The sequence below is a fragment of the Hordeum vulgare genome, chromosome 4H, assembly GCF_904849725.1.
Source record: "Hordeum vulgare subsp. vulgare chromosome 4H, MorexV3_pseudomolecules_assembly, whole genome shotgun sequence".
Lineage (NCBI taxonomy): Eukaryota > Viridiplantae > Streptophyta > Magnoliopsida > Poales > Poaceae > Hordeum > Hordeum vulgare.
Genome location: NC_058521.1, coordinates 63061992 through 63083994, shown reverse-complemented (window position 1 = coordinate 63083994; position 22003 = coordinate 63061992). Strand labels below are relative to the sequence as shown.

At 47.6% G+C, this 22003-nt stretch overlaps 1 protein-coding gene across 1 annotated transcript; it reads right to left on the bottom strand.

The window, feature by feature from the left end:
• Positions 1–18641: 18641 nt before the first annotated feature.
• On the bottom strand, positions 18642–21759 carry LOC123447887 (alcohol dehydrogenase 1). The gene is made up of 10 exons (XM_045124602.1): positions 21435–21759; positions 21201–21337; positions 21050–21096; positions 20073–20398; positions 19905–19987; positions 19733–19808; positions 19586–19647; positions 19408–19503; positions 19149–19310; positions 18642–19019 (listed from the first exon to the last, which is right to left on the bottom strand). Exons 1-10 carry the CDS (start codon positions 21466–21468, stop codon positions 18903–18905), a joined length of 1140 nt encoding a protein of 379 aa, XP_044980537.1. The 5' UTR covers positions 21469–21759; the 3' UTR covers positions 18642–18902.
• Between the last annotated feature and the right edge of the window lie 244 nt (positions 21760–22003).

Below are 22003 nucleotides of genomic sequence, written 5' to 3'. Positions count from 1 at the left end.
GCCGATCCTACCTGCCAAAGTGCTAGATCACATACTGAACAATGATCTAAAGAGACTCCATGAAGATGTGCTGGCCAGAGAGAGAAGCCTTCTCGTCGCGAAACATCCAGGATACCCGCTTTACGCGGCTCATGTGTCGGGTGGGAAGTTATACGTCGATACCTGGCCCACAAATCAGTTCCTCGTGCGATTTGACTACATCTACAACATGTTCCACATGACCAAGCTGGATTTCTAGTTCATCCGCATGTATGCGTTGTATCTCAACTCCATCATCAATATGGAGAGCATCAAATATATCTGTGTCGCGGACCATACTATATGCATGAGAGCTTCTTGGCAGTTTGCAAAGAGCACCGTGACTATGCCAGCAAGTACCTCGGTGAATTCATGATCGCTAATAAGGACAAAGAAGCGATTCTCCTGCCTTATGTTGGGGAACGTTGTATGGGAAACAAAAAAATTCCTACGCACACGAAGACCAATCATGGTGATGATCATCTACAAGAGGGAGATCGGATCCACATACCCTTGTAGATCGCTAAGCGGAAGCATTAATAAACACGGTTGATGTAGTGGTACGTCTTCACGAACCATCCCATGATCAGTCCCACGAACCGTCTCACGATCCGTCCAACGATTCGTCCCGATCAAGTGTCGAACGGACGGCACCTCCATGTTCCGCACACGTACAGCTCGATGACGATCTCCACCTTCTTGATCCAGCAAGAGGGGGCATAGAGGTAGATGAGTTCTCCAGCACGGCGGCGAGGTGGTGGTGGTGGTGATGCTATTCCAGCAGGGCTTCGCCTAAGCACCGCTGAAACTAGAGGAGAAAGAGATCTAGAGAGAGAGGGCAGCACGTGGTTGTTTTCTGTTGTGTCAAAAACCCTCACAACCCATAGTATATATAGGAGGAGAGGAGGGAGAGTGTTGCGCCCTAGGGCAGCCTTTTTTCTCTCTTGCACAAGGGAGAGAGGAGGAGTCCTACTCCAATCCTATTTGGAGTAGGATTCCTCCTTCCCACTTGGAAACACTTTCCACCTTGTGTTTTTTCTTCTCGAACCTTATGGGCTTTAGTGGAAACTTATTCCAGACCACTAGGGCTAATTTATATCTTCCCACATCCAATGAGCCCCCTTGGGGCGTGACACCCCTCCCGATGGTCCGGGGCACCCCTCCCGACACTCCCGGTACACTACCGATGAGCCCGAAACTTTTCCGATGACCAAAACAGGACTTCCTATATATCAATCTTTACCTTCGGACCATTTCGGAGCTCCTCGTGACGTCCGGGATCTCATCCGGGACTCTGAACAACCTTCGGTCACCAACACCTATAACTCAACTATACCGAAACGTCACCGAACCTTAAGTGTGCAGACCCTGCGGGTTCGAGAACTATGCAGACATGACATGAGATACTCTCCGGTCAATAACCAACAGCGGGACCTGGATGTCCATATTATCTCCTACATATTCTACGAAGATCTCTATCGGTTGAACCTCTATGTCAAGGATTCATATAATCTCGTATACTATTCCCTTTGTCCTTCGGTATGTTACTTGCCCAAGACTCGATCGTCGGTATCTCCATACCTAGTTCAATCTCGTTATCGGCAATTCTCTTTACTCGTTCCATAATACAAGATCCCGTGACTAATTCCTTAGTCACATTGCTTGCAAGGCTTTTCGTGATGTTGTATTACCGAGTGGGCCCCGAGATACCTCTCCGTCACATGGAGTGACAAATTCCAGTCTTGATCCATGCCAACCCAACAGACACCTTTGGAGATACCTGTAGAGCACCTTTATAGTCACCCAGTTACGTTGCGACATTTGATACACACAAGGTATTCCTTCGGTGTCTGGGAGTTGCATGATCTCATGGTCATAGGAACAGATACTTTGACATGCAGAAAACAGTAGCAATAAACTGACACGATCATACGCTACGTTTATAGTTTGGGTCTTGTCCATCACATCATTCTTCTAATGATGTGATCCTGTTATCAAGTGACAATACTTGTCTATGGTTTGGAAACCTTAACCATCTTTGATCAATGAGCTAGTCAACTAGAGGCTTACTAGGGACAGTGTTTTGTCTATGTATCCACACATGTATTTGTGTTTCCAATCAATAAAATTATAGCATGGATAATAAATGATTATCATGAACAAAGAAATATAATAATAACTAATTTATTATTGCCTCTAGGACATATCTCCAACACCATATCATCCCTCGTAAGTCATCCGCGCATATCCTTTCGTACATGTTAATCATTCCTTTGCAAGCATGGAGGCTAATTTCACGTGTACTTAATTTGCAGAGCGAGGGCGGCGTCGTCCTCATCGTTCTGTACCCGGAATACTCCCATGCTATGTACTTGGACTCGTCAAAGAACCTCAAGAAAAAGGATTACACGCACGTAAAGAGTGTTCTCGACTCTGCCCTGTGGACCTTAAGCCTGACCGTTGGATATATCAAGGTGAAAACGTACATGAATAAAGCACCGACATTCGGCCATAAGACCGACTTCTGCTGCATCCAGCAACCACACAACAGTATGGCTGATGGATTCTACCTCATGCATCACCTGATGGATTTCAGAAGGGATAATCAACGCCTTCGCATGTCAGCTACTACCGAAGATGCTGAGATTGTCAGCTGGGCCACAAGCATAGGAAAGACACGGGATCATCGAATCTCAGCTGAGTTTTATCATGTACAGTGTGAACTAGCCCAAGTGATCATGAAGCAAGTCCTCGAACCAACGGGGATGTTCTACCATGGGCCAATAATGCGGGTTGATGTCCGAGCACTGCTAGTCGCTCAGCGTCTGGACCTGAAGCCTTTCACGAAGCTCGGGTGCATCCTCCCTGACTATGAAGATTGGAACGCCGTCCTGGATGACTGATTGTCAATGACAATGTGATGTAACTAAATTGTGGTCCTGAACTAGCATGCCTTATCACTACTGTCTTTCTATGGCAAAACTTTGAACTTATGCACGACGAAACTATGTGATGTAACTAAACTGTGGTCCTCAACTAGCGTAGATCGCTCTAGTTAATTAGTTTGGGTATGAGGAACTTTGTCATTTATGTTTACTATTGGTTGCTTTTATTTTGCTAATTTTGCCTCTTTGTTTTCTTAAGTACATTATGTTGCATATTATCGTTCAAATCAACAACTCACGATGCAGGTACCTAGATCAGAGATGGCGAAGGACTACTACGTCGTGTACGTTGGGAGGGTTCCAGGAGTCTACGACCACTTGCGAGCCGCTCAGGCCTAGGTGCACAGGTACTTGGGTGCTAGCCGCAGAGGGTTCGACACCAGAGCCGAAGCGGAAAGTAGTTACTTGAGGTGGACACTCCAGCATGAGCAGGGGCGGGACCGCCGGTACTACATTGTCACGCTCTTCCTCATGCTAATCGCTCTTCTCTTCTACATCATGTTGTAGATAGATATGATGAAACTTGTGGGTGTGCCATGACCATGCAGTTGCACTTATTCGAGGCATGACATGATCGCACTTATGTATCGCTATTTTCAAGATTGTGTAATGATATTTTGTGTTGAATGATGATGATGATGATCGTATGACGAGACTATTGTATGTTTATGATATGTGAGAATGATGTATGTTTAATATGATGTGATGAAACTATTGTATAAAATCTGTATAAATACATCACAAATACGTAGAGGGTGCAAATCTGTGAAAGCAGTAAATGTTAGCAGTAGCGCTGGTAAATACTTACCAGTAGCGCTGCTTAGCAACAGTGCTTACTATGGGAAAGCGCTACTACTATAGTTAGCAGTAGCGTTGGGCAGGGAAGCACCACTGCTAATACTACTTACCAATAGCCCTGCCCATACCAGCGCTACTACTAGGGTTTAGCTGTAGCGCGATAGCAGTAGCGTTTAGCCCAACGCTACTGCTACACATATTTCCAGCTCTACTACTAGGGTTTTGCCTAGTAGTGTGGGTCGGCGCACTTAGGGATAAAGATCTCAGAGCTAAGTTAGTCCAATTCATCAACCAGGGCTAATAAACAGAGACTAAAGACTCCCTCCCTTTAGTCTCGGTTGGCCACAAACCGGGACTAAAAGCCTCACCACATGACAGCTAGTGCGCGCCGTGGGCTGGTGATGTTTAGTCCTGGTTAGCGGGACTAGGGGTTTAGACTTTTTGGGTTTATGTTTTCTTTCATTTTTTGATTTCTATTTAATTATTTTTAAGTTAGACATATTTTCCACTCCTATATATTGTACACGTTATGAATATATATAAAATTTCTCGTACGATCAATCCTGCATATGTATATAGGGATTGACTATTTGTCATCCTGTGTGAAGAATAGTTCTATTTTCACATCAATGCACCGTAATTTTATGTTTCATTTTTTTCTTATTCCATACGTAAAAGGAGACTAAGAAAGTATATAGTCATCATAAAAATATTTTATGTCACATAAAATTACAAACATAAAAATATAGTATAATATATATATATATATAATGTGATTTTTCTGGTCTTCTGGCCTATATTTTTAACTTTTTACATCAAATTTTACGTAATGGATCAATATTAATGTAAATAATGGTATTCCAAATGTAATTTATTTATGAAACAGTCGTAAGTTTACATGGGTGAAGAATAACTTATTTTCAACCCTGGGTATGAATATGTTTTCTATGATATATATATATATATATATATATATATATATATATATATATATATATATATATATACAATTTCTCCTACAATTTATAGATCATTACAACATGTAGGCATTAGATGTAATGGTATTATCCGTTGGGAGATATGATCTGCTCAACCAAAAGTCCTGGAATTTCCTTTTGAAGTTCTCCTATGCGGTCCTTTGGTAGGAGCCTATCCCGCATCTCTGTCATCTTCAAAGAAGGAGATCAATATAAATATATTAGTTGTGTGTATATGATCATCATAAAAAAATTGAATAGTGTTTACATACCCAACAATGTCTATCATCTCTACGACGTTTGGTCATAAAGGAATGTTCTGGCAAACATAGTATGCACATAAATTATTCCCCTGTTCCTGCTTCATGCACTTTACGAGAATATAATTCAATCAAATAATAATCAAGCATGATAATGATATTGAAACTAGAATTGAAAAGATGTGCGGACGTAGCTAGTACTACTTAATTACCAGCTTGGACCGTCCCCATTTCAGGTGTGGTTTCCATGCACCGACTTCCTCTTTGATGAACTTTTTCCAAACACTACACGACAAAGAAAATGAATAAAGAAGTTATTAATTAATTGATATCGGGAAATGAACTAAAGAGACCAAGATAGTATGATAATGATTGCAATTACCTGTCGAGTATCAAAACCAGACTGGTGTATTCTGTAGGGTCTTTACGTATTGAGTCCAGTGTTTCAACAGATCCCTCATCAACCCTAATGATTAGCAGGAACTAGTGAAAACTGTGCACACGTTTATAAAAGCGGGCATTCATAACTCGTCAACTACACTTAATATCGAGTAAGGAAAATCGATTTTGTAGTACAAGATAGTAACACTCACTCGAAATTGTAAGAAAATAGTATTTATGTTGTGGTATTGAGTTCCTTCAAAAACATTAGCAAGTTATGCTCCGAGTCTTGGTGTGGTTTGTTAATGTAACTTCATTAACGGTATTTGGGTCAATGAATCCAATGTCATAGACTACATCTCTTTTGCGTTCAAATATCTTCTGTCTACATAATAGCACACAAAAGAATATAGTGAGGGTAATTATACGCAATGAACGAGCTGAGCTAGAGACTTAAATTATAGAAAGAAATCACTTATATAGACAATAGCAGCTGACAATAGTACAGTCGAGTACGTCTTGATTGAATAACTAAAAAATTTCTGAAAACTCAATCCATAGCTCCTTTGCATTGAACTAATGTTCTTGCTGGACATTCACCATGAGGCGTTGTCGCCCCACCTTTACTTCTCTCACGTACCGGTCATGCAGTCTACGCATTTGTGCTGATAGAAGCGGGACCTGCTCAGGCCGGACCAGGGGGTTCCCGGGGACATACGTCCATGCAAAGTCTGTAGCCACGGGGGTCTTCCTCGATGCCTCTGAGTTTCGCAACACTGAGACCTATGTTCTAGCAAGAGCATCGGTTGCCGCCTTATCGGTACTCACCTTGAGCGCGTGGATCGATTGCATTGACTGTTCTTCGAGCCGGGGAACAATTTTTGCACTTGTACTTGCGTGATATGACTTGCTAATAGAGCGTTCATAGTCGTGTGGTCGCCTTGGCGGCGGGGGTCGCTCTAGCTGATACATAAAGCATTGTACAATTTTCAGAGGTATTTTCTCCTCTGGCGGTGGGGCCGGTTTTAGTCCAAAATGGGCCTTCACTTCTTTAGCAATTTGGACGTCGATTTTCTCAGGGGTCTTCTCATAAGTCAACTTCTTTTTGGCAGGAGGCTCGGGTTTCTTCTTTGGTGCTCTCTTCCGCTTTAGAGTCCGCGTACATGGCCAACATCGATATTGCGGACTCGCGCTGGGGTCCGTCTCGGGGTGGGGTATTGGAGTCGGTGACACGACGGAGATGACCATGGACTCACCCTGGGCTTCTTGTTAGCGATGTGGGGTACTAGAGTTGGATCACGCGGCGAAGATAGACGTGGACTCGCGCTGGGCTCCATGATATCAATATGGGATAATGGAGTCGGCTCAGGTGGCGGAGATCGATGTGGACTTGCGTTGGGCTCCATGATATCGATGTGGGGTACTAGAGTCGGCTCACGCAGTGGAGATCGAGGTGTATAGCTTCTCGGGGGAGTCGGTGCAGTGGAGATCGAGGTGTATAGCTTCTCGGGGGAGTCGGTGGCCTTGCCACCGAGTTTCGAAACATGATGCATTCCTTTCTCCATAAAATGACACAATGTGCGACCTCTCCCAGTCTCTCCTCCCCTTCACCTCCAGGAATGTCAAGCTCTAGGGACTCATATCCCGCTAGAACGTCATGCACCCTGACTTTAGCATAGCCAGATGGAATCGGATTGCCATGGATGGTTGCTCCAGGTTCACTCGGTAAAGCAAAACCGACAGAGACCTTCATGGATATGTTCTTCATTTTATGGTGTAGCTCACAACTTGTCCTCTCTTTGATATCATCCATGGGGTAGCGAGCCAAGAGTGCATCATCGGACAGGACCCCCATGGAACCCACCCTGCTTTTCTGCATAGATGGGACGAGAGTATCATCTAATGATGGATCTGCTTGCTCCAGCCGCTGAGATGCCCTTTGCTGGCTAATTGTATCTAGTTGCTCTCGTTGCCGCTTTACTGTGCGGTATAACTCCTCGTTACTTATTTCAACCTTTTGAACCCAGTCTGCGTCCTGCTTCTTCTTTATCGCACAGCCTGTGTAAGTGTCGTTCCGCTCGGCAAAGCCCTCAACTCACAGAATAACGCCTTTGCCTCGTGTTTGTCCTGAGTGTTCCCCAGGGCGTGTGTAAGCTCGTCATTCTCTCTATCGGGCTGGAACGCCCCCGTTGCAGCATCTTCTATTGCTTGAATTAAAGGGTCCGATGCATCTCTAAGATTTGCCTTTTCAATAATCTCCCCTGTCTTTGGGTCGAACTTTCCCCCATGCGCATAAAACCAACTCGTGGACCTGTCGAGCCAGCCCACTATTTTTGGAGTGACCCCTGAAGCAATCATCTTGGCCTTAGATTATTCCCACTTAGGCACGGCAGCGTTGTAGCCACCTAGCCCTAGAACATGGTGAAACTTGTTTGTCAGTATTTATCTTATTTTTTCTTGACCGTTCCTTAGCTGCTTCAAATTTCTTGAACTGCACAAATAAGTCCGAGTGATCTTTTGTTGGGTAACGTTGCATGGGAAACAAAAAAAATCCTATGCTCACCAAGATCAGTCTAGGAGATGCACATCTATGAGGGGAGAGATTGAATCTACATACCCTTGTACATCGCTAACGAAAGTATTACAAGACGCGGTTGATGTAATGGTACGTCTTCGTGGTCCTATCACGATCCGTCCCACGAACTTTCCGATTGAGCACCGAACGAATTGCACCTCCTAGTTCAGCACACATACGGCTTGATGACGTCTCCTCCTCCTCGACCCAGCAAGCGAGGGCGGAGTGGAAGATGAGTTCCCTGGAAGCGCGACGGCTTGACGGTGGTAGTGGAGCAGCTATCTCGCGAGGGCTTCGCCAAGCTATACCGAGAAAACTAGAGGAAGAGACGAACTAGAGGGAGAGGGAGGGGATGCGTCGTGGCGTGTGTTGTGTAGATCTTCCTCATATATATAGGTAAGAAGGGTTCCCCCCTTGGGGCGGCCGCCAAGGGGTGGGGAGCGACAGCTCACTAGGGTCCCTATGTGGGCTTAGCCCCCACCTTCCATCGCACGGTCCTTGGTGGGAGGGGCTGGTGCGCACCCTCTCTCAGCCCATGGGGCCCTCCGGGGTAGGTGGACCCTCCCGGTGGACCCCACGGAACACTTCCGACACTCCCGTCACAAAACTCGCATATCTCGAAACCTTTTCGGACCTCGAAAACCAACTTCCTATATATCAGTATTTACCTCTGGACCACTCCGGAGCTCCTCATGATGTACGGGATCTCATCCGGGACTCCGAAAAACTTTTCGTTACCACCACACATAACTCATTAATACCTAATATTCATTGAACTATAAGTGTGCAGACTGTGCGGGTTTGGAAACTATGCAGACATGACCGAGACACCCTCCGGTCAATAACCAATAGAGGGAACTGGATGCCCATATTGGCTCCTACATATTCTACGAAGATCTGTATCGGTCGAACCACGATGTCAAGGATTCAATTAATCTCGTATATTGTTCCCTTTGTCCATCGTATGTTACTTGCCCAAGATTCGATCGTCGATATGTGCATACCTAGTTCAATCTTGTTCCCGACAAAACTCTTTACTCGTTCTATAATACAAGATCTCGTGGCTAACTCTTTAGTCACATTGCTTGCAAGCTTGTTGTGATGTTGTGTTATCGAGTGGGCCCTGAGATACCTCTCCGTCACACGGAGTGCCAAATCCTAGTTTTGTTCCGTGCCAACTCAACAAACACCCTCGGAGATACCTGTAGAGCACCTTTATAGTCACCTAGTTACATTGCGACATTTGATACACACAACGTACTCCTCCGGTGTGAGATATTTGCACGATCTCATGGTCATAGGAACAGATACTTGACATGCAAAAAAACAATATTAGTAAACTTACACGATCGCCTCCAACGAGGAAAACAACACCACGGACACCACCGACGATGGTGGCATCCTCATCCACTTCAGCAGCTAGGCCACCATCTCCTCCTCCATTTGATCCGTCGCTGGGAAGCCACCGCGAGGCAACACCCACCAACCAGATTCTTGAACCGACGATGAGATCTCCATATAATTGTATATATATGCTTGCTTGTAAGATAAGTTAATCTTATAGATATATGCATAATTATTTCTATTTAAATTATATGAAAACTAATTCCCGAACACCAAACGAGGCATCACGTTAATCTCCCGAACACCTAAACCCTAAAACCCTAAAACCCAAAAATAATTCCATTCAAAAAAAAACCAAAAATAAACAAAATCTGAAACTCTTTAGTCCCGGTCTGTGTAACGAACCGGGACTAAAGGGCCTGCCCCTGGGGCGCTACAAGGCGCCCACGTGGAGCACCTTTAGTCCCGGCTTGGAACAGGGCCGGGACTAAAGGTTAAGCCTTTAGTCCCGTCCCTTTAGTCCCGGTTGGTGAACCGGGACTAAAGCCCCTTACGGGCCGGGGCTAAAGGCCCCGTCCCCACTAGTGACCACGGACACCACCGACGATGGTGGCATCCTCACCCACTTCAGCAGTTAGGCCACCATCTCCTCCTCCATTTGGTCCGTCGCTGAGAAGCCACCGCGAGGCAACAACCACCAACCAAATTCCTTTGGACCGACGATGAAGACAACCAAAGATAGAGAAGGTCACATCGCTGCGTGACCGGCACCATGGTGACACACTCATTATTCCGAGGCGCCATCTTAAGATCCTACATCATAGCCATGCCTTTAAGTCGCGACGAAGGGACGCCCCGTCGCCACCATCATCCCCCGCACGGGCTTTGCCCAGTCGGGATCCGACGACGACAAGACGGGAGGCAGAGGGAAGGGGAGGCGGACGGGAGGCGGAGAAAATCGGGATGGGTATCGAGGGGAGGCGGACGGGAGGTGAAGCTGGCCTCGAGACGGTCACGCTCACGCCTCAGCCATGCGATGATATACCATCTTGTTATTCAAATAGCAAAACATCAATGTTGACGACTAACGGACTAAACGTCTCCCGACAAGTCGAACATAAACTGTATCTCATTTCAGTGATGTCGTCTTGTTCACGCGCGCGCACACACACGTAAGCTATTTTTTACACATGGGCGCGTACAAAATTTACAGTGTAAAGAGAATCAGCAATGAAATCCAAATTGTACACCTTGACCAAAGAGGAGGCTATCTGAATTTCGCCAGTCCTCGAGGTCCCTATATTCCCCCAAAAAAATGCCCCTCAACTGAATATTTTGTAAAATTTCCTAGAGCTGAGCTTGTGGGATCTTTTCTTGGCCGATCTAGCTTTATTCTTCCGGGGAATGGCATGCAGACCACTACAGATGTGATCTAACCCTGCATCCACAGGCTTGTCGGCGGCCATTTGCCCACCTGTGCTGTTTACAGCGTGATCAATGTCCGAACAGTCGTCACTCTCTTCATCAGAATCGGAATCAACGGGGACCAGCGTACTGTGTTTCGGCGTTGTGAAGGACAGCCTCAAGCGGTCGACCTCGATGTTCTTGACTTTGTTAAGGGAAAGAGAATGGAAGGGGAGCTGATACGTGAAGGTAGGTGTCTCGCTACTCTTCATCTCTTTTACCATTTTGTGCTGCTTCGATTCTGCTCGATCTCCTCCTTGTTGCTTGCTCGTAGACCACACCATCATTATCTTTCTCTTCTCTCTCTCTCTCTTTCTCTCTCTCTCTCTCTCTCTGTTGGTTTCTCTGTCAAGTGTTCTTGCCTCCTGTGCTATTTGCTGCTATGATGAGGATCAGGTAGGGCGACACTTATATATAAGTTGTGAGGGGAGAAGAGAGAAATGTTGAGGGCAGAAAGCGGCGTGAAGCTTCCTCCAGGACGTGTTGTGAGCGGAAGCACGGGATCAACTGATTATTTGACTTGATCGTCACGGTTGCTGCCGCGCGCCTTGGTTGCCAAGGTTCTTCGTTGCTGACTTGTCTGACGAATCTTGTCGCCATCCATTTTCTTGGTTGCCAAGGTCGCTATCCATGCTTTCTTTTACCCTTTAAAACCCCTCTTTATTCAATAGTGAGGAGAGTTACATCATTAATTAACCAATAAATGTCTGCAGGAGTCCCGACACAGTTCGTATCGAAAAACGCCACCTAGCCGGACCTTTCAAACCAAGTCAAAATGTTTGGGTTGTTCGTCACATCTTAAACCCAGCCTATATGTAGGGTGTATTTGGTGTAGGAGATTAGGTTTAGACTGTGCAACACTTAATATTGATTGGGTGCATTAGACACGTATATATAGGTATAAGATGGGCCTGTACCTCAACTATACAAGGACTGGGAGGAGAGCATAATAACACAATATACATGAACAAATATATATTCAACACACCTCGGAGTCGAAGCGTCGCCACACACACGGAGACTGGAACGAAACCCCTCAAAGGTGGAAGTAGGCAGTCCCTTAGTCATCACATCGGCGAACTGTTGTGCGGTCGGAACATGAAGGACCCGGATGTGACCAAGGGCGACCTGTTCGCGCACAAAGTGGATACCAAGCTCGATGTGCTTCGTCCGACGATGATGAACTGGGTTGGCAGAAAGATACACATCAGAAATGTTATCGCAGTAGACAACCATGACCTTGATGACACCGTGATGCAACTTCTGGAGAAGCTGTCGAAGCCAGGAACACTTGGCAACGGCATTAGCGACTGCTCAGTACTCAACCTCCGTGCTGGAGCGCGAAACAGTTGGTTGTCACTTGGACGACCATGAAATGAGTGAAGGACCGAGGTAGACGTAGTAGCTGGATGTGGAGCGTCATGTGTCGGGACAGCCGCCCCAATCAGCATCAGAATAGGCCACCAAATCCAAAGAGGGAGACGCCATGAGGGTGAGTCCGAGGGACATCGTGCCACGGATATACCGGAGAATCCGTTTTGCGAGAGTCCAGTGGGAGTCACGAGGGGCGTGCATATGAAGGCACACCTGCTGCACAGCATACTGCAAGTCTGGTTTGGTGAGCATCAGATACTGAAGAGCACCGACGATGGAGCGATAGAATGAAGCATCCGGCGCCAGCGTACCCTCCTGAGCAGAAACCTTGGCCTTTGTGTCAATAGGAGTAGCAACAGGATGACAGCTGAGCATACCAGCACGCTCAAGTAGTTCATGCGCATACTTCTGTTGATGAAGAAAGAACCCCTCGGGTCGACGAACAACCTCAATGCCAACGAAGTAATGAAGAGCATCCAAATCCTTGATGGCAAACTCGTCACGCAGCCGCAGAGTGATCTGTTGAAGGAGAGCTGCTAAGGTGGCTGTGAGGATGATGTCATCAACGTATAGTAGCAGGTAGGCACTCGTATCGCCGTGCTGGTGAACAAACAAGGAGGCGTCCGAGCGAGTAACACAAAAGCCGAATATCTGTATAAATCCTGCAATACGCTGGTACCAGACACGTGGGACTTGCTTCAGGCCGTAGAGAGACCAGGCCAGCAAGCACACATGACTGGGAAGAGTGGCGTCGATGAAATCAGTGGGTTGTTCACAGTAAACCTGCTCAGGAAGGTGACCATGAAGGAATGCGTTGGAGACATCCATCTGATGAACGGGCCAGCCACGAGAGACTGCCAACTGGAGAACGATGTGGATCGTGCCTGGTTTCACAAACGGCGCAAACGTCTCGGTGAAGTCAACACCAACTCGCTGACGGAAACCACGGACCATCCAGCGAGCCTTGTAGCGCTCGAGAGTGCCATCTAGGCGGGTTATATGGCGAAAACCCCATTTGCCGCTGATCACATTGGCGCGAGGAGGTCGTGGAACCAAAGTCCAACTACGATTCCGCTGAAGGGCGTCGAACTCTTCCTGCATCGCTCTAGACAGTGAGGATCACGGAGCGCTGCCCGCATAGACACGGGAAGCGGCGACGGCTCGAAGTTGGATGCTGCGAGAAGATATTCATCGCTGGAGTACCGCTGGTTCGGTCGGAGGACACCGGCCCAAGCCTGCGTCGGAGGGCCGGCTGCCGAGAGGCCGTTGATTCTTCAATATTTTTTTCATTAATTACTCCGGATTCCTTCATTTCCATATAAAGATCATTTCCTTCACGAGTCCGTTCCCCTACTCCACCGAATACGGATACGCCCCCATAAGCTTTAGCAATGTTATTGATTAATTCCATGATCAGTATTGTTTTACCTACTCCAGCCCCCCCAAATAGTCCTATTTTTCCTTCACGTCGATAAGGAGCTAAAAGATCGATGACCTTAATACCTGTTTCAAAGATGGATAATTTCGTATCTAACTCGATAAAGGCAGGCGCAGATCTATGAGTAGGAACGTTGCACTACTATCTACAGGACCCAAATTGTCAACAGGCTCCCCAAGAACGTTGAAAATTCGTCCGGGAGTAGCTCCACCGACCGGAACACTGAGAGGAGCTCCCGTGTCAATCACTTCTTACAGAGGGGCCGGCTGCCAAGGGACCGGCTGCCGAGGGGCCAACTGCCGAGCCGGGGGCAGAGGAGCCGGTTGCCGAGCCGGAGGCGGCAGAGGAGCCGGTCGTCGAGGAGTCTGAATCCATGGTTGTTAAAGAAGCGTGGTCGGCAGTCCGGTCCATGGCGCGAGGAGCGCTGAACCCTGGCGGTGGTCCAAGAGCCAACCGAGACCGTCCACCAGAAGAGGGTGTCGAAGGAACGCCAATGGCCGGCGGTGATGCGACAGCTGCAGGCACCTGCTGAAATGGAATCACCTTCTCATCAAAGTAAACGTGCCGCGAGGTGAAGACACGATGGGATACGGGATCATAGCAGCGGTATCCTTTGGTGTTGGGCGGGTAGCCAAGGAATATGAAAGCTACAGAGCAAGGTGCGACCTTATGGGGCGCAGTAGCGGCGATGCTAGGGTAGTAGAGACAGCCGAAGATGTGAAGGTCAGTATTGGTGGATGGGGAACCAAAAACAAGATGGTGAGGTGCAAAGTTGCCGCGAGTGCGGCAAGGGCGAATGTTAAGGAGAAGGGATGCGGTGGCGAGGGCGTCAGGCTAGAAGCGCGGAAGCTCATTGGCATGAAAGAGAAGCGTACGCACGCAATCGTTAAGAGTGCGAAGGATGCGTTCAGCTCGACCGTTCTGTTGCAAAATGTAGGGGAAAGTGAGATGAAATATCGTGCCATGTGTGGTGAGGAGAGTACGAACAACCAGGTTGTCGAACTCCTTCCCATTGTATGTTTGGAACGCAAGAATGAGACGCCCAAACTGCGTAGAGACGTAGGAGTAAAAGGCAACAAAGGTGGTGATGGCGTCAGACTTGTGCCGCAATGAAAGGTCCACACATAGTGCGAAAAATCATCGATAACGACAAGATAGTGTGAAAAATCATCGATAACGACTACATTCTTGGCCTCAAATTACTGGTTGCACACTTGGCACCGCCTCTCCCTTCCCCACCGCTAGAGCTCTTCTAGGGTAGGTTCTCCTTGTATATGGCCTCATGGCCCTTTATTTGTTTCCCTTTGGGATTGTTTGAGTTGTGGCCGCGGTAATACCCTTTTCTTTTCTATGTTTTGGCTTCATTGTGGCCTTGGGTCTTTTGAACCTTGTATGCTTGTGATGGTTGCTTTATATATAAAGCGGAACAAAAGACGTTTCGGACAAAACAGTAGTTTTGGCTCTTCCTCCTCGATCATGCAAAAGACTACTTAGGCTATCAATCATGTCGAGTTGCCTTCCCTTGTGTGGGTTGTCTGCGACCTACCAAACATGCCCCAAATCTCCCTTTACCACACTCGAAATAGGAGTGAGATTGGGGTGCTCTGTTGGTGTGAGCATGTTTGTCTGGCTCGGTCGACTTTCTGAATTTGCTATTTTAAAGTGAGATTGAAAGACTCATGTTTTCTGATTTTTCGTGGGATGTCTTAGTCCTTCTTTTGAAAATTAAACACCCGATTCCATAAATCATAACGGCTCAGCCAAACTGATGGCCTTCCGATCCGAAACACTGTTTGGTAGTGCTAGTTGACTGGCCGAAATTTTGTTCGGTCACCCCGCAACCGCCCGATCCGCACGTCGTTGACTACTCAATTCGCCAGGTATGATCTGCACACGTCTTTCTTTTCTTTGGAATACCCTCCCCTCTCTCTCAAGCACACGCATAGCATGCCGCCCGTCTCCGACGAGACCCCCAGCGGCTCGCAGCGCCGCAAATCGTCGTCTTCTAGCACGGGACGCGTCGATGCTGCATGTGCACTCCCCCATTCCAGTATAGCTGCTCATCGTCCCGAGCATGCATCCTCTTCTTGGCTTTCCCCACCGCCTAGCTGTTGAGGCTCGTCGTCGTCACCATCATCCATGGTCATGTCGTCCATCGGGTCATGGTCCCCATGGTTCCAGTACCCGCGCGACACGGTTCCAGCATCTAGCAGTGCGGTTGATGATGGGGTTATTTACTATGAGTAGGGTCATGGACCTGTCATCCAGCACACAGGGTCAAATCGTGTTAAACTTACGACAAAGAGTCAAAACAGTGAATTTGGCCTCCTAGGACTACCGATGCAACTCAGGTTTTACTCGGACGTATGAAGTGACACGGCCAGTCCTCCAGTCAGTCGGACACACAACAACACTCGGGCCAGGACAAGCATCGACGATGAAGGAGCTGCAACGGTTAAGGGACTTAACATCTTACATAAAGCGTTTGAAGACCGACGTTACGAGTAACGTTGTAGTTAGAGTTATTGTTACTAGTAACTTCCCTAATTATTACCATTAACTCACCCTTGTAATGACGCTCAATGGGTCCAGGCGCAATCTATATAGGCCTGCCTTGAGCTCCGAGGCAAGGGTTAAGCACCCTATGTATCTACACCCCCTATAAGCAAACACTAGCATGTGAGCTCGAAGCATAGGGTCTTTACCTCTTTCGAGAGGGGTCTGAACTCCTACATCCGGGTGTTACACTTGCGTCGTAGCTAGGCTGCGCCCCCTCACTCGTACCACCGATATTATTGTCAAGCTCGTTCCCTCGATAGTTGCGGCATCTGGTGCATGGTCACCGCGGTTCCAACATCTGGCGGTTTATAGTCACCGTGGTTCCAGCATTCACCCCTCATCGTTCCAGCATATACGAAAACTGGTTGTAGCAAAAATCGACGGGTGTGGTCACCGTAGTTCCGAAAAAATGCATCGGTTGCAACTTGTCGCATGCCGGTTGCAGCAAAAACCGGAGGCATGATCACCGTCGTTCCAGCTTTCAAATATGGTTCCAGCAAAAAAAACAGGTTGCAACTCGTCGTGTGTTGGTTACTGCTCCTAGTTCAGCCGGTTCTAGCAAAAAAGCGACAATGGTCACAACTCTTGAGTTAGTCGGTTGCATCTTCTACTTTGTCGATTCAAAATGTCATTGGTGGTCACAACTTTTTTCTTCCAACTTCAAAGCTAGCTGTTTCACATGTGCCCGAGGGGGGTGAAAGAGGAGACGAGCATCGGCGGACAAGGAGGAGGAGGTGGCTATGACGGCAAGCATCGGAAAAAGGAGGAGGAGGCGCCATGGTGGCAACCATCGGGGGAGAGGATTCGCGTGAGAGGTAGAAAAAGATAAAAAACGAAGGGATAGAGAAGATGTGAGTGGGGCCGCATGGATGCGTGGCTTCCTAAGAGCATCTCCAACACGCATTCAAAAAGTGCTCCGCGCGTTACAAGATTCATTTTTTTAGCGTCGGAGACAGAAAACAGCGCTTCAACAGAAGCTCTAAAATAGAGCTGGCACAAAAAACTTCAGCGTCCGCGCTGCAAATTTTGAGCGCGCTGTCTTTCGGGCTGCACTATTGGGACGCCGGATTGAGCATCGTGTTTTTGTGCATCTGTTGGACAAAAATATCTTAGCGCGCTGTGCTACCGTTATTTCAATGTTGTAAGTTAAATTTAAAGGGTGCGTTTATTTGAGATGCTCTAACATTATTGATGGAGGCGACCAGCCGAAGGTTCTTCCAGGTATCAATTTCCCTTTCATAAATCATATCGGTTGCCCAACCACTGGCCTTCCGAACCAAATATTACCTGACCGTGATTATTTTCCATGAGCATGAGCTTCTGTGGCAAACAGTATTACGAAATGAACTTTTATGACATTATTAACACATATATACGGTACAGTTCTACTAAGATAAAACTACCATCTGACAAAATGCCGACAAAAAGCTCCATCAAAATTCCGGTGACCCACTCGACTAACGGAGGTTGGAATCAGAGCAGCCCGGGACGAGAATGGAAGGGAAAGTGGTGCATCACAATTGGAGCCCCACTCCTCTTCTTCTTCTCCTCCTCCTTCCCCGCAGCCGTCACCCGATCACCACCCCCCATCTGCTTGGCCTCGCCGACCACACGGCCACTCGGCGCCTCCTCTTTCACCACCGCTGCTTTCCGCTCCACGGCCTCCGCTCCCTCTCCTCCGAGTCCCCTGCTCGCCGGCGACACCTTCCTTGCAGCTTCAGGAGCGCCGAAGCAGTTCATGCCCAGCACCATATTTCTCTTAAAGCGAGTAGTTTCTGGCTTGATGTCTGCGTCGCCTCACTCAGCTTGTGTTGCTGTGATGGTCTTGTGGTGGTGGCTGCATTTATAGGGAGGAGGAGAAGGCGTGGTGCGTGTTGCCCCGAGACGAAGGCTGGGAAGCTTCGTGTGGTCCTGGATGCGTGGAGATGAAGCACATGTCAGTTAGTACTTCGCTGACTTGGTTCGCCTTGGCTGCCAAGGTTCTTCCTTGCGGACTTACCTGACGGATGTCGTCGTCGCTGTTCTGACGGCTCCGTCACTGCGTCTAACATCAATCGTTGGTTCACTGGGACGTGTAGTAGTAGTATCATCACGGGCCTGGTTTGCCTTTTGACCAGCGTGCACGGGCCACAGTTTTGCCTTTTGCCACGGACCTATTTCTCCAAAAAAAAAAAAAAAACCACGGACCTGAGTGAAACGTCTACCAACTACGATCCTCCGAAATCACTAATTAAGAAATAGTACCTTTTTAGATTACAATAAATGACGTATTACATGCGTACCATTTGTTGCAACCTTAGTATCTTTCCTTTTTTCTAGGCCCGTCTTTTTAAACGGTGAAAACAGAAAGCACACTACATCGCCTGAACTTTCAGACCAAGTAGTACCTTCAGTTCCAAATACCATAAGCACGTCCCAGAAGATTCAGCCAAGCAGTAGGAAATACATACTCAATAAGCAACGCAGCAAGAAGACACAGAATATGGAAACATCAGGTTGAGAACAGACTGATTCAACTGAAACTCATGGCCATAGCAGCAGCAGCAGCAGCAGCATACATTGCTGCCGAAAAAGAGCTCGTAGTACAACCACTTCTCCGGTAAGGTAATTACAGATATACATAACTAATATTACGCTACTTTGGCCAAGGAAGGCGAAACCGCAGACGATGATACATGGAAGTGTATTACCATCACCGATGATCTGGTTCAGAAGCCGGCCCCCAGCGCTTATTACATCGGAGCGATCAGAAGCACTTGAGGAGGACGCCTAGTTGTCCATGCGGATGATGCAACGGATGCCCTCCCCCTTCGCCATAAGGTCGAAGGCCTTGTTTATCTCCGAGAACGGCACGCTGTGTGTGATGAACTTCTCCACCTCCAGCTCCTGACAACAATCGCACGTTGTTTGAGCATGAGCACCAAGCTTTCAATGCTTAACATTTTGAAGAAGTGTGTGGCTCCCAAGAAGTCGCAAATATAGACCAAGCTGCAGCAATTAGCGATTCCTGTTTACCTTCTTCATGTACATCTCCACGACATTGGGCAGGTCAGTGCGCGGCTTGAAGTTACCGAAGAAGGTGCCCTTCAGGGTCCTCTCATTCAGGAAGTTCATCGGGTGGGTCTTGAATTCAGCGTCCTTGTGTGGCACACCCACCAGCACAGCTACACCCCAGCCCTGTATACAGATCACAGAATTCAAGTTCATCTAGAGATAAGAGGCGATGCAAAATGATCATGCTTGAGTGGACGATTGATGTCTTAAGAAGTCATACATCATGAACACATTCAAATGCTTGTATCATAGCATTGACGTTGCCAGTGCACTCAACACTGCGGTCAACTCCGCCATTTGTCATGTCAGCGAGCACCTGAAGCATCACCATGAAGTTGTATGTTATGATCATCATTAAGCATAAGGAATAACTATTTTCCTCGTGTGAAGATACACACCTGCTGAACTGGCTTGGTGTGATCTTTCGGGTTCACAAATTCCGTGCAGCCAAACTTCCTAGCTGAAAATGGACAAAATAGAAAATCTTAGGAACTTCTCAAAACAACAAATATAACCTCATGAATAGTAAAATCAGGAGTATTTACCCTCTTCAAATCTGCTGGCGTTCAGGTCAACACCAATGATCCTTGATGCACCTGCAATCCTTGCACCTTCTGCAGCCTAAATCATACAAATATGAAGGGCAAATAGATGCAAGTCAGATGCATGTACCGATTGCAATTGCAGAACAATCAAGGGAGGGATTAGGACACTTACAGCAAGGCCAACAGCTCCTAGCCCAAATATCGCCACTGTGGAACCCTTTGGTGGTTTTGCAACATTAATTGACGCGCCAAGACCTAAAAAAAAGAATGGCAGCTCAGCATCTCGAGATAAGCTGTAGCCATAAGAAGCATACTACAACAGCAATACAAGTCAACTTACCAGTGCAAATACCACAGCTAAGAACACAGACTTTATCAAGGGGAGCCTCAGGGTTGATCTTGGCAACACAACCGACATGCATGACAGTGTACTCACTGAAGGTGGAAGTCCCTACGAAATGGTAAATCGGCTTGCCGCCAATAGAGAAGCGCGACTTGCCATCCCCGATCATCACACCTCTGTCGGTGTTGATCCTGAGCAGATCACACATGTTGCTCTCCGCAGACTTGCAATGTGGGCATTCCTTACACTCCCCAGTGAACACAGGGAGGACGTGGTCACCAGGGGCAACATCAGTCACGCCCTCTCCAACACTCTCCACTATGCTGTGAACATAAATAAGTTCAGGAGACGTGCAGCAGATAAATTTGACCAGAAATACCATATAAAAGGACTTCATGTCCGAGACACCTCAGATAAATAAAGAGATGGATATGGCAAGTCAACTAAAGCAACATGGAACAAACTCCTGATGTATCTTCACATGAGAAATAAGTTTAGGGGACGTGCAACATATAAATTGGACCAGAAAATCTATATAAAAGGACTTCATGTCCGAGCACCTCAGATAAATAAAGAGATGGATAGATATAGGAAGTCAACTAAAGCAACATGGAACAAACTCCTGATGTATCTTCACTTGTTTGAGAATCCTAGTACCAATTTACGATATTGACCTGTGTCTCCACAGTTACTCTATCAAGATTCAACGACAGTGACGCCACTACGATTCAGACAACGGCAATTATTCAGTAATAGTTTACACAGGTAGCACAGTTCTTATGATTGCTTCGCATGTTTTCAGTTCTGTGGTCGACCTATTCTCTGTCAACAAACAATTAGCACAGGCTGAAATCTGGAAATCCTAGAGGAGAGCATGAACTGAACGTATTAACATCATTGTAAACATGCATAGACAGAGTAGTAGTAGTAGTAGTAGTTCATCAAGGAAGGTGGTTGAGACTTGAGAAACATACCCTCCAGCTTCATGGCCGAAGATCCGAGGGAACATGGGGGTCTGCCCCTGAGCAACAGAGGCCACGGAGGCGCAAGTCAACCACAAAATCGACGGGCGAACATAATTACTGGCCGGAAGCAAGTGTAACAGCCGGTGGCCGGCATGCGTACCTTGGCCTCCCAGAAGTAGACGTCGGTGTGGCAGAGGGAGGTGAAGAGGATCTTGACGCGCACCTCCATGGCCTGCGGCGGCGCCACCTCCACCTCCTCCATGGTCAGCGGCTTCCCGGCCTCCCACGCCACCGCGGCTGCGACCGCGGACAGATCCAGGGAAAGGGCGTCAGAACGGCTTCCAGTGAGGCCTAGGGAATGCCGGGAGGGGGGAGAGGAGGATGAGGCACGGACCTTTGCACTTGATCACCTTGCCGGCCGTCGCCATCTTTCTCTGTCGCTTCGCGTCGCCTTGAATCGAAAAATTCTGTGAGCCCGGAATCGAAATCGAGAACTGATCTCTCACTTCACAGGATCAAAAATCCGTGTGGGGGAACCGAGTGTGGGGAGGCCGGGCTATATATGGGTCCTAAAGCGAGGGAGGGTGCGGTTTCGCCACGTCTGGCTGGCTGCCTGGCTGCGTCCCTGTTCTTCTTGGGGAGGAAACCAGGGGCGGGCGGCGTGGCGCCGAAACCGGGGCTCATGCCTCCACCTGGAAGCTGTAATGCGGCCGCGGTTTGTCTCGCTCGCTCCTCGTTGCGGGGTGTCGGGGCCCATGGCGTGGGATCGTGGGCGGCGGGTACAGCGGGGCACGCATGGACTCACACAGGTGTGTGCCACGAAAATTGTTTCGGATTCGAGAGGCCACGCGGATGTGGAAGAAGGGAAAAAGCAAAACCTTCCATCTTTCTTCTAAACACAATATAAAGGCAAGCACTTATGTACAAATGCTTATATTTATCTTTACTAGCAAAAGGATCGTG

Coding starts and splice junctions, on each gene's coding strand:
- LOC123447887 (XM_045124602.1), bottom strand. CDS start 21,468: ATGGCGACGGCCGGCAAGGTGATCAAGTGCAAAG. Junction 21,097..21,200: donor TCTACTTCTGGGAGGCCAAG/GTACGCATGCCG, acceptor TCTGTTGCTCAG/GGGCAGACCCCCATGTTCCC. Junction 19,020..19,148: donor TGGAGATGTACATGAAGAAG/GTAAACAGGAAT, acceptor GATTGTTGTCAG/GAGCTGGAGGTGGAGAAGTT.